Source organism: Varanus komodoensis, unplaced genomic scaffold (genome assembly GCF_004798865.1).
Source record: "Varanus komodoensis strain SLA01 unplaced genomic scaffold, ASM479886v1 scaffold87, whole genome shotgun sequence".
NCBI lineage: Eukaryota > Metazoa > Chordata > Lepidosauria > Squamata > Varanidae > Varanus > Varanus komodoensis.
The window spans coordinates 1,900,582-1,912,213 of record NW_025336565.1 but is presented as its reverse complement, the minus strand read 5'-3'; the positions used below and the strand labels follow the sequence as shown (position 1 = coordinate 1,912,213).

The window sequence follows — 11,632 nt, the reverse complement described above, 5'->3', positions numbered from 1 at the left end:
GGAGGAGGCCGACGCCGCGGAGGACGACGGCGCCCGGGCCAACGGCGGCGGGGGCGCCGGGCCCAGGAACGGGCCCTCGGCCCCCGGCTCCCCGGGCGCGGCCCCCGCCCCGCCGGGCGCGGCCGCCTCCCGGTTCCGGGTGGTGAAGCTGGACCAGGGCCCGGGAGAGCCGTACCGACGCGGGCGCTGGACTTGCCGGGACTTCTACGAGCAGGAGGCGGAGCACCCGCCGGCGGGGCGGCTGGCGGACTCGGCGCGGCACCCGCAGTCCCTGGACTCGCGGCTGGAGGCGGCCGGGCTGCTGGTGCGGCCGCCCAGCCCCTTCAGCCCGCAGCCCGGCCGCCGGGGCGCCGGCCTGCAGGCCCACCTGGTGCTGCCGGGCCCCGGGGCCCCCGGGCACCAGGCCCGCTCCCTCGGGGGCGGCCTGCCCGCGCTCCTCCGCCCCCACCGGACTCCCCCCAGCCCCGTGTCCCTGCGGAGCCCCCTGGCGGCGGCTGAGGCGCCCCTGCTCGCCGGCGGGGACGGCGCGAAGGACTCTGGCGAGCCCGGCCCCGGCCCCGGGCCCGGCCCGGCCCGGCCGGCGGAGGAGCTCCTGCTGCCCAAGAGCGTCGCGCAGCTGATGCACCGCGGGACGGAGGAGCGCCGCAGGGTGAGAGCTCGGGGCCCCGGGGCACTGGCTTTGCTCCCCCAGCCCCCGGCTCCCCCCCGGGGCCGTGCAGGGCCGAGCCCCAGCGCCAGCCCCAGCCCTAGCCCTGCCTGGGACGGGCTCCCGACCTGCACGCCCCCGGGGGATGCGTTTGCCGGCGGAACTGCCCGCTGCCGGACGACGAGGCGGAGGAGCAGGACTTGAACCCGGGGGAGAGCTGGGTCGGGGGAGGGGGGCGCGTGCTGGCCTGGACGGTCTGGGGCCGGCAAGCCGTGGCGGGGGCAGCGGGGACCTGGAAGCCCGTGGTGGCGGGCGTGGGGGGAGAGGAAGACCGGGCCCCGGGGCTTTGGGAGTGGGGCCCCCAGGCGGGTAGGGAGGGCGACGCGACTGGCCCACCCCCAGGCAGCCCCTCCCCTCAAAATCCGCAGCCGGAGGACAGAGGCACCCCTTGTTCTCGCCTCCCCCCCTCCTCCGAGGCCCCCGTGGGGCCGGGGCTCCCCCTTCGCCAGCCAGCCACGGGCCCTCGCTCCCCCGGCCAGCATCCTGCCCCCAGGAGGGCGGCCCCTGCCCCCCAGGCCTCGGGCTTAGTGCTCGCCCGCGCTCTCTCCCGCCAGGGCCCGACGAGGGAATCCCGCTCGCGCCCCTCCTCGCCGGCCCCCCCGCTGTTCCGGGACGGGAGCCCCAGCCGGAGAACGTCGGACCCTTTCGGGGCCGCCCGCCTCAGCCTGGCACGGTCCGTGCTGGGCATGGGGGCCGCCCACGACAGCGACGACGAGAGGTAGGGGGGGCTGGCGGGGCACACGGGGGGCGGGCGGCCGCAAGGAGGCAGTCACAGTTCCCGCCCCGGGGGTGCACAGGGAGCCCACCGGGGTGGTGGGGCAGTGGGGCGGGCTCCTTGGCCAGCAGCTGCCCTTCTATGGGGGGCAGAGCAGCAGGCAGAGGAAGGGGCACTCTGCACATGCTTAGGGGCATCTGCAGCTACGTGGCGAGGCTGAGCCCTGGCACAGGGGCGTGCCGGTTGCTTGGTCTGGGCTCGGGCAGGGCTCTGTGGCTGCCTTTTGCTGTTAGGGAAGCTTTCGGCTTGGGCAAGAGGAAGGAAGTGGGGGGGCAGCGGGCAGGGGGTGTCAACAGAGGGAAAAGATGTGACTCAAGCCGTTTCCAGCACTGGGGGGAGAGGGGGGAGCATTTTCCCAGCCAGCGAAGGATGGATTAATGCCCCCCCAAATGCTCCCGCAGAGAGCATGTGCTAAGAGGGGCCGGCCCCCGCCCCTCACACAGGGCCCCCCCGCCCCGCCCCGATGAGGAACGCCTGCGAGCATTTGCTCCAGGCCCGCCACGGCTCCGTGGCTCCTCCCTGGCGTGGGGAGGCGATCTGGGGGCTCCGGCCTCGGCAGCTCTGGCTCCTGCTCCGGCAGCTTGCAACGCAGAGGACTAGCAGCATGCGAGTCAGGGCAGAGATTCTTGAGGCTTCCCGGCTGAGCTGCCCCAGAAGAGCGGCTGCCGCGCCCCCCTCCTCCACCCCCGAGTGCCACTGCGCCAGGTAGCTGAGGTTGGCCGCACTTCTGCGCCACTCGGCTATTTCCGTCCCGGCTCGGGAAGCGGCCGGCCCCTCTGCGGGGCTGCGGGGATCTATTTCGAGAGCGACCCTCGGTGAACCCGGGCCAGCTCTGCCCAAAAACCAGGCGCGTGGCTCACGTCGCCTCCCCGGCCGGGAGGGGTGGAGGAGGCCCGGCTCCGTGCCCCGAAGGGCGGGCTCTGGCGCCTGGCCTGGCCTGGCCTCGCCCCCTTGGCCTGGGAGCCCACGGCTCCTTCGGCCTGCCAGGGAGGCCTTGGGGGGGCGGAGGCCGTGCACCTCCGTGCTCCCCCCAGGGCACCCAAGGCCCTGCTCCGTCCCTGCTGGTTCTCCCAGGGAGGAGCGGCCGCGCCCAGAGAGCGTCGCTCGGGACCCCTCTTGGCTGGAGAGAAGGAGCCCGTGCGGAAGGCGGTGGGGCTGTGCCCGTCCCCAAAGTCACGAGCCGAGGAACGGGCCCCCCAGGGGATCGCAAGATCGCTGGCGGCGCCCCCCCCCCCCGAGCAGCCACGAGGTCAGGGCTGCCCCACGCTTCAGCACTGCCCCCCATGCCCACGGGGAACCATCGTGGCGCTCATGGCCTGGGCCAGCATCCGGCCCCCTGCCCTGGGGCCCTTCTCCACACGCTGCCCCCCCAGCCTTCCCGCCGATACAGGAGGGAATGAAGGGCAGGCTCGACTGCCCCCACCTGGAGCGCAGAGCGACAGAGGGCTTCCTTGCACCCGGCGCCACGCGCCCCTCAGCCCCCGTGGGGCAGACAGCCTGGCCTGAGGTGTGCACGGGGGTCCCTGCCCCCTGGCCACCACCCCGCCCCAGCACCACCAGCGTCCTGCTCCAGGCGGGGCAGGGTCTGCCAGCCCCACACCGGCCCTCTGGACAGTCAGCCCCCCAGCCGCTGCGGGGCAGCAGCTGGGAAGGAGCAGGGGAAGGGGCGCCCGGGAACTCTCTCCCTCCCCGCCCGGATGCCCCCCCCGCAGGAGCCAGAGCAGGGGCGCGAAGCGCTGCCAGACCCCCCCCCGCCCCCCAGGCCAAACCGCACGAGGAGGCGGCACGGCCGGCTCGCCTTGGCCGGCGCCGCATTCCTCTGGGGATTTGACTCCGCTATTCTTAGCCGTGTTTGTGTGAGGGCTGAGGGCGGCCGGGGCGGAGTGGCCAGCGGGCGGCCGGACAGGCGTGCGGGTGGGTGGCGGGGGGCAGGCGCACTCCCCCAGGGCCGCCCGGGGGGCCCTGGCCGGGAGGAAGCGGAGGGCCAGCCCGGCCCAGGGGGTGGGGAGTGGCGGCGCCTTGGGCTTGCCTGTGTGCGAGGGGTGCGGGCCGGGAGGCCTCCTGCCCGCCCGCCCTTCTGCCAGCTCCTGCCAGCTGCTCGGATGGATCCGGTGCCTGGGGCTGAGGAGGCTCCCTCCCCGGCTCGGCTGGGCTCGGCTAACTGGCCGGACTGGTTCCCATTCGCGCTCGCGAAGTTCATGCCCCGGTGCCCCCCACCCGCACGGAGTTAACCAGTGGGGTGCCGGGCGTCTGGGGCCACCCTGGCCTCCCACCCCCCTGCCACGGGGGGCCTGAACTGTGGGGAGGCCCAGCAGCGCAGAAAGAAGCTTGGGGCGCCGAGCCCTCGGGCAGGAAGGTCGCTTGCTCTGCCCCCGGGTCCGTGCCTCTGCTCATGCCCTGAGGAGGGGCGGCACTTTGCGCACTCTCAGAGGCACTCTTCTTCTGGGCCAGTCTTACCGGGTTTGAGATGCCCCCGTGGCAGTCACGGGGGGCAGCTGTGCTGCCCCAGCCCAGGCGCCGGTGGAACAGTCCCTCGGACCCGCTCCGGGCACTGCGTGGAGCGCAGGGAGGAAGGGGGAGCACCGCCTGGCGCGGGCCCTGGGGGCAGCCTGAGCAGGACGCGGTGTCTGGGGCCGTCCCCCTGGGGGCCGGGTCGCCTTAGGCGGGGGCCCCACGGGGGCGCCTCCGGAGGGCCCCCAGGCCCCGCGCTGCCCCGTCCCCGCACCTTCCGGCAGGGTGGGGCCGGGCCGGCCGGCTCCCCTCCCCTCCCCTCCCTGCGCCAGCACCTTGCGCTGCCTTACGCAATGCCTTGGGCTCCTGCCCAGTTTCCGCAGCGGCCTCTCCGCCCCCTGGCATTCCCCTCCCGGGCGGCCGGAGCTGGCACAAACAGGGTGGCAGGCAGAGAAAGGGCCCTTTGTGCCCCCCTCCCCGCCCCCCACGTGCTGCTGCGCAGCCGGAGCCAGAGGAGGCCGGGCGGGGGGGGGCAGGGGACTCTGCGGGGGGGCAGCCGCTTCTCTGCCCGGCCCCTCTGGGGGATGCGGCCAGAGGGGCTTCTGGGGCAGGATCCTGGGGGGCGGGGGCGGGGCAGCTGGCGGAAGTGCCGAGCAGGTGCCCCCCGCTGCTGCCTGGCCCGGTTCCCGGGAGCGGTGGCGGCGTCCGGCGCGGGGGACCGGGCGCGTGCAGAGCGCCCAGCCAATGGCCGTGCAGAGGGGGCCGCCGGCTGGGCACGGAGATGGCTATTTATGCGGAGCCGGGGCGCACGCCGGGCGCTGCCACCCTCTGCCCTCCAGCACAGCCCTTCCCAGCCCGGATCCTGCGCCAGCCCGCCAGCGGGGTCCCCGTCGCCATCGCTCGCCCGCGGGAGGGACCCCGCGGGAGGCGGCGGCAGGCCCATGCGGGCGCTCGGACCGGGGGAGGACGACTCCCGCGGTTGGGGGCAGCGAGAAGAGGCGCCCCGGGAGTGGCGGAGCGGGGGGGCCCGCCGCTGCCCCGCTGTGGGGCCGGAGCCGCCGCATGGAGCCGGCGGGGGGGCCGGGAGTGCCGACTGGCGCCGGGCCCATGTCGCCGGGCCCCCCGGGGGTGTCCGTCCGGGCGGTGGTGGAGGCCTTTGAGTCCCGGCGGGAGCCGCGCGGCTGCGGCTGCTGCCTGCTCCCCGCCGGGGGGGACCCCCTCCGTCCCCGGCAGCGGGGCTGCACCTCCCCGGCCCTGTCCAGGGAGCCGTCCCCTGCCCGGGCCCGGCCACGGGAGGCCCCAAGGGGGCCCAGGAAGCCGGGCGGCCGGAAGAAGGAGGTGGACAAGACCCTGGTCTCCCTCCTGCTTGTGCTCCACAGGTAGCGGGGGGCTCAGGAGCGGGGGAAGCGGGGCAAGGAATGGCGGCGGGATGGGGGCAGCAGCGCGGGGGCGACCGGCCGGAGTCAGGAGCGTGGGAACCTTGGCGGGGGCGCCGGGAGGCCCCGAGGCTCCTTGGCGACCCCTCGGCCTCCTCGCCAACCTCACGGGGCTGAGGAAGAACAGCAGGGCACTCTGCACGCAGCCCCTGGTGCTCTTGGGCAGGGCAGACGGCCGAGTGGAGGGGAGGCAGGTGGAGCGGGAGCGGCCGGGAGGGCCCCCAGACCGGCCGTGGCAGCCAGCGGGCTCCGGGCAGGGCGGCTCCGGGTCTGGACCGGCCTTCGGGGATGCCAAGGGTGCCGGCCGGAGCAATGTGTCTCATGCGGCCGCGAGGGAGGCGGCCTGCCGTGCCCCACCCGGGTGTGGGGCTGCTTCCATGCCCCACAGGGCTCTGCCCGTTTCCCATGTGGTGACGTGCTTCGACTGGGGCAGCGGGAGGGCCCAACGCCGCCCGTCCGAGGCAGGGGCTGGGGTCGGGCGGCCTCGAACCCCATCCATGGGGCGGGAACCCCCCACCGCTCGCCTCTGCAGGCGCCACTCCGAGGGGCTCTGACGGCCTTGCAACACGGGGGTCTTTGGAGACGGGCCCCCCAGGGCACTGGGTGCCTTTTCGTGGGGCCGGCCGTGGGTTCGGGGGGGGCGCGCGAAGCAGGCACGGGTGGGCAGGGCGGAGGGCGCGGGCGGCAGCCCCGCTGCACCCTCTGAGGGCCGTCCGTCGTCTGTCTGTCTTTCCCACAGCGGGACCAGCAGCAGCAGCATGATCGCCATCGACAACAAGATAGAGCAGGCCATGGTGAGTCTGGGGGGGGCGGCACACGCCCCGGGCAGCGCTCCGGCCACCGGGTGGGCCAGGGCCCCTTCGCCCCACGGCCCCCACGCCCGCTCGGATACCCCCTCCCCTTGCTGGGGGCTCCGCTCGGCCTGCACCAGCAGTGATGCCCGTCCGCACGCTTGCCCCGGGTTGGAAGCCTGGCGCTCCAGCGATCGCTGCCGGCCGGGCCGGGCCGGGCCGGGCCGGGCCTTGTGTGCCCGAGGGCCCCTCCTTCTGGCCCCCCGGGGCCTCCCCCAGCGCGCCTCTGCCCCAGCGGGAGCAGCCCGGAGACGGCCCGCCTGCTCGGGGGCAGAGGAGGCCCCGTGCCGGTCGGCCCGCGCCCCTGCTGTGCGGCACGGAGGGCCACCCCGGCCCCGCCGGGCCCCCGGGCCTCACGCGCCCCTCTGCCGCAGGACCTGGTGAAGAGCCACCTGATGTTTGCCGTGCGCGAGGAGGTGGAAGTCCTGCGGGAGCAGATCAAGGAGCTGACGGAGCGCAACGCCCTGCTGGAGCGGGAGAACGCGGTGCTGCGCTCGCTGGCCAACGGGGAGCAGCCCGCGCGCCCCCAGGCCCGGCCCCCGCCCGCCCGGCCCCCCCCCCAGCGGCACCGCCTGACCCTCCGGGGGCCGGGGGCCGAAGGACACGGGGGGCTCGCCGGGGGATTCCCACAGATGTGAACCGCTGGCAGCTCGGCGCCGGCGTCGCTGGAGGGGGCGTGGATGAGTGCGTGCATGAAACCAGCCTTTGGGGGGGCGGGGGGTGGGGGGAGAAGGGGTCTACTAACCACAGCATGTGCCTTTAGCTGGTGGAATCACAGCCTGGTTTTACCCCCCAGCTCTGGGTGTCGCGGGAGCTTTTGTGGAGGATGCGCCGCGGTCGGGGAGGGGGCTTTGTCGGGGCTTGTGGAGCGGCTGCGCGCAGGTGGGGGGCCCCCACGTCCCCAGCGGCCGGGCTGAGCACCCCGGGGGCTCTCTGGGAAGGGGCGGCGCTCGAGGTGCCCCGGCACGAGTGGGGAGCGGGGGCGCAGGCAGGGGCAGACGGAGCTGGCAACCATTTTATATTGAGGACACTTTTGCAGTATTTCAGGTCATTAAAGTACGAAATGGCTGCGGCCGCTCGGCGTGTCGTGTGGTTTTCTGGGGGCCCGTGAGCACGCAGGGCTGGAGGAAGCGGCTTGGGCAGCACCCCTCGTGGCCGCTCGGAGCCACCCCTGGCAGGGCCCGCCAGCGAGGGCAGGTGTGGCGGGGGGTGTCTCGGGAGGCCGCAGCGGACTCCAAGCGGGCGAGTGAGGCCCGCCGGGGAAATGCCCCCTGCTGCCCCCTGGCCAGCTTCGGAGAAGGAGCGCTGCGCCCCGTCTGCCCCACGAGGCGGCTGCCTCCCGGCCCTGCGCCGCTCCGGCTGAGGGGGGACCCGGACAAAGGCGTGGGCTGGCAGGGCCCGTGGGCTGGTGACTGGGGCCTTTGTGCCGCTGCTCCGTGGCCCCTCCTCACGGGATCGCCATGCCCCCGCCACGCTGGGACGCGCAGGAGCGATCCCCCGCTCGCCGGGAAAGCACGTGCTCCGGCGTGTGGCGCTGCGCTGCAGAAGTGTCCGGTTGCGCCTGGCAAGTCCATGCAGCAAAGCCTTTGCGGTCCTTGTGGCCCGGAAACGGACCCCGGCCTCACACCCCACGCCCTCCGCACCCGGAAGACTGCGGAATGACGGCCTCCGGAGGAAGGAATGCCGGAAGCATTTGCTGCCCTCGCCGGAGCCCCGGGGCAGCCGAGGGGCCCGGAGCCCGGCCAGCCCCTCTCGCCTCCGGGCACGGCAGGGGAGCCGAGCCCCGGGAGAGAGGGCCCCCCCCCCCGGCCAGGACAGCAGGCCCCCAGGCAGCCCCCGCCCGTGCTCGGGCGGCCCCCCCCGGCCCACGGAGGCTTCCGCCGCGGTGCCCCCGGCAACCGCCTGATTCCGGGCCTCGGAAGCGCCATGAGGCCCGCTGCGCTCGCCCTGCTCCTGCTGGCCTGCGGCTCCACGAGCCATGCCCAGCCCAAGCGGCGGCGGGTGGGCGAACCGGGCCCCGCACAGAAGGGGCCGCCGGAGCACAGCTGCCCCTGCGGCCCCGGGGACCGGGCGCCGGCCGACCTGGACTGCCTGCCCCTGCTGCTGCCCTGGGCCCTGCTCCTGGCGCTCTCCAGCTCCTGCACCGTGTACCTGCTCTTCTCCAGAGGACGCGGGGTGAGTGGCCCCACTGGCTGCCGTGCCAGGCCCCGGCCGGCCCCCCCGGGACGCAGGCTGCTCTCGTGTCCTGGCGGGTAGCATGCCCGCCTGCGGTGGCTCAGCTCGGCCCGGCCCGGCCCAGAAGCGCGCTCAGCTGGCCACCAGCACAGCTGCCTGCAGAGACGCATCCCTGGGGTCAGCCACACGCCGCCTGGAGGGGCCCTTCCGCCCGCCCGCCTCCAGCAGACGACCGAGCCTGCCGGGGGCCGGTGAGGAGGGCGCCCGCAGCCCTCCGCCCCCTCCCTCCTTAGCCTGGTGTCCCCCCCAGCTGGGCCAGGCAGCCATCTGTGCCAAGCAGCGCCCCCATCCTGCTGGCCGGGGTTCTGGCGGCTTTGCCCAACGCATTTGGAGGCAGCAGGCCGTGGGGGCTCGCCCACCCCGTAGGGCGGAAAGGGCGCAGCCTGCCCCTTGGTGCCGGAGGTCAGACTAGATGGCCCGGGAGGCCCCTTCTGACTCGCACTGTTTTCTATGTTTCCTCTGGGGCAGCTGCCAGGGTGCTCCGGGGCCCCCCGCACAGAGTGGGGCAGGCCATTCGGGGGAGGAAAGGGTGGGGTGGGATGCGCAAGCTGCTCGTGGGGGCGCCACACCCGGAAGCCTCCCCTCCGCACCCCAGATGCTGGGACTCTCTCCAGGCAGCCAAACTGCTACTCTGCACATGCTTGGAGCAAAGGAAGCCCCTTCCGGTCTCAGATCTGCGCTGAAACCCAGGCTCTGTCCCTGGTGCAGATCACAAAAGGTGCATTCTGCACATGTGCAGATGCACAGCAGAAGTGCTTCCTGCATGCTTAATTGTATCCAAGGCCCAAGCCGAGTCCTTGCGTCCGTCTGGGGCTGAACTCCGGGGAAGCCAGAACTGGACAGGGCCGCGGGCCCCAGGGCCCAGGGGCCAACTCTGCCCTTCCGTCTGCACATGCCCAGGGCCCTGTCGAATGGCTCTGCGCATGCGTGTGTGGCAAACTCTGTGCTTCCGCACACAGGGAGCAGGCACGGGCCTGGACCCGGAGGCCCTGCCGGAGGAGGTCTTGCTGTGGAACATCCGCCTGGGCCTCCACGTCATCTACCACCAGCTGTGGCACATGGTATGCTCCAGAAGGAAGCGGCAGGGCCGGGGTGTGTCGGCAGCCTGAACGGTGCTCAGAAGATGCGCCCCGTCAGGGCAGCACATGACCTGCTGTGCAGGGCGAATCCCTGCCGGCCGGGGGTCCTGCGGATGGGGAATAAAGGGGAGCGGAGGGCCACGTCTGGGGTGCTGTTTTGTCACCGGCGCGCTCGGCATTCCCTGGCTGCTTCGTCGCCATCACCGGCAAAACGAGGATCATGCGCGTGGCGAGAGCAGGAGCAGCGATGTGAGGTCACATTCTGCTGCAAAAAGGGTCCTGACGCGATTTACAGGCCCAGATGTGGAACTCCATACATGATTTTTGGCAGGAAACGCCCAACCGCAGTATGAATCCTACCTGGCACATTAACAGAAGTGCCGTAAAATAAACTTTGAGAATCTCCCACAGACACACAAAACCTCCCTCCCACGGCTCTTTACAGCCTCGAGTAAATGCCACGAAAACAGCGTCCACACTGGGTTGCCCCAAGGACCATGTGCCGGGAGAATGAGCCACCTCTGGGGCGTCCTGGGGGGACCTTCCTGACCCCTGGGGGCCCCCCAGTGACCACGTGGGCTGGTGGGTGCGCAGGGGGCTCCGAAACTGGCAGCGTGCACACGGGCGGCTTGCGCAGGGGTGCCGGCCCACCGCCCGGCGGACGAACGCGGCACTCGCTGCGGGGTCCGACCCGTTTCCAGAGGCAGCCCGTGGGCGACCCGAGAGTACGCGACCACGAGGGCCGGGACAGGGCCACCAGCCCAACGCAGCCCGTGGAAGGTGCCCAAGCTGCCGTAGCCCCGAGCCTCCGGCGACGGCCGTGCCCCCGGAGGCCCCCAAGCTGCCCACCTGCCGGCGCGGCCCCCAGCCGGCTGCGGGCCCCAGCCCCTGCTCTGCAGCCACGGGAGCCCACGCCAGCGCAGCCCCTGCGACGGAGGGCCCGGCTGCAGGTTGCCGAGCCGCCGCTTCGTCTGCGGTCTGGAGTCGTTTAGTCTGCGGGAGCCTCCGGAAACAAACAGGGCGGCTATCTTTGGAACCCTGTCATTGTGCCATCGCTTGCCGGCAGCTTCCCGGAGCGTGCAGGCCAGGTGCCGCTCGGGGCTCAGCCATGGGCACCCCGGCGGCCCGCTGGCAGGAGGGCACTGCGGCCGCTGCGGCTCCGGCCCTTCCTTGCTCTCTTGCATTTCCCTGCTCGGCCGTCCCCGAGGAGGTGGGGATGGCGGGCAGGCGGCGGCCGGGGGACACGGAGGTGCTCCAGAGCAAGGGAGGTTTTGCTTGGGAGCAGGTTCCTGCCAAGGCCTGACGAAATGGAAGCCGCCTGGGGAGCAGGCCGCGCAACCCTGGAAAGGTGTTTCTCGGGGAGGGATTAGTCCATTGGGCTCAGTTCATTTGTTCGGTACTCCTTCATTTGCTAAATTCTATTGAATGAAAAGCTGCGCGCCCTGAAGAAGCAAAGCTGGGAGCCCCACGCAGGTCTTAAACTTCCCAGCCTTGCGCAGCCAGGACTTTTTAGTCAAAACACGCCTAGGATTGTGAAGAAGATCCGTTATTGCCCAGCCACTCAGAAGGAAGCCCACTCAGCACAGCGAGCGCCGGCACAGTCCTGCAGCCAAGGGGTGGGGGAGGCAGCCCCCGCGAGCCCTGCCCTGCGCAGCGGGCCCGGCCCGGATCGCGGCAGCGCGGGCCCCTCCTCCGGGGACCGGGAAGAAACGCTGCCGCAAGTGCAGGGGCCAGTGGGCGACGCGGGGGCCGCGGCCGAGGAGCGCCCTTCGCGGCTTCGGCCGGCACGGCCTCAGCCTGGCCCACCTCGCAGGGCCGTTGTGAGGGTGGCGCGGCGGGGGCGCGCAGGCAGCCGCGCGGCGCCCTTGCAAGGGCAGGAGCGGTGGGAGACCCGGCCACGGGCCGGACCCCGCCCCCTCCGTGCCGCCTCGGGGCCGCCGTGCCGGGCTGGCCGCACAGGGATGCGCCCGGACGCGCGCCCCTCCGTCTCCGGGGCCTCATGACGCGGCGGACTACGGCCCCCATGATGCCCCGCAGGCAGGCAGCTGGCGCGCGTTCTGCGCTTGCGCCAGGCCGAACGACCGGCGCCTGGGCGGCGC

At 73.3% G+C, this 11,632-nt stretch overlaps 1 protein-coding gene across 1 annotated transcript in view; it reads left to right on the top strand.

Moving 5' to 3' along the window:
* The window catches only part of TSC22D4 (TSC22 domain family member 4), an 8,183-nt gene extending 889 nt beyond the window's left edge, over nucleotides 1-7,294 (top strand). The window contains exons 2-5 of the mRNA XM_044417142.1: nucleotides 5-649; nucleotides 1,261-1,424; nucleotides 6,108-6,162; nucleotides 6,594-7,294. Of these exons, the coding sequence (XP_044273077.1) occupies nucleotides 5-649; nucleotides 1,261-1,424; nucleotides 6,108-6,162; nucleotides 6,594-6,857 (1,128 nt within the window). The 3' untranslated portion in view covers nucleotides 6,858-7,294. The remainder of the gene's footprint in view (nucleotides 1-4; nucleotides 650-1,260; nucleotides 1,425-6,107; nucleotides 6,163-6,593) is intronic.
* Nucleotides 7,295-11,632: the final 4,338 nt, after the last annotated feature.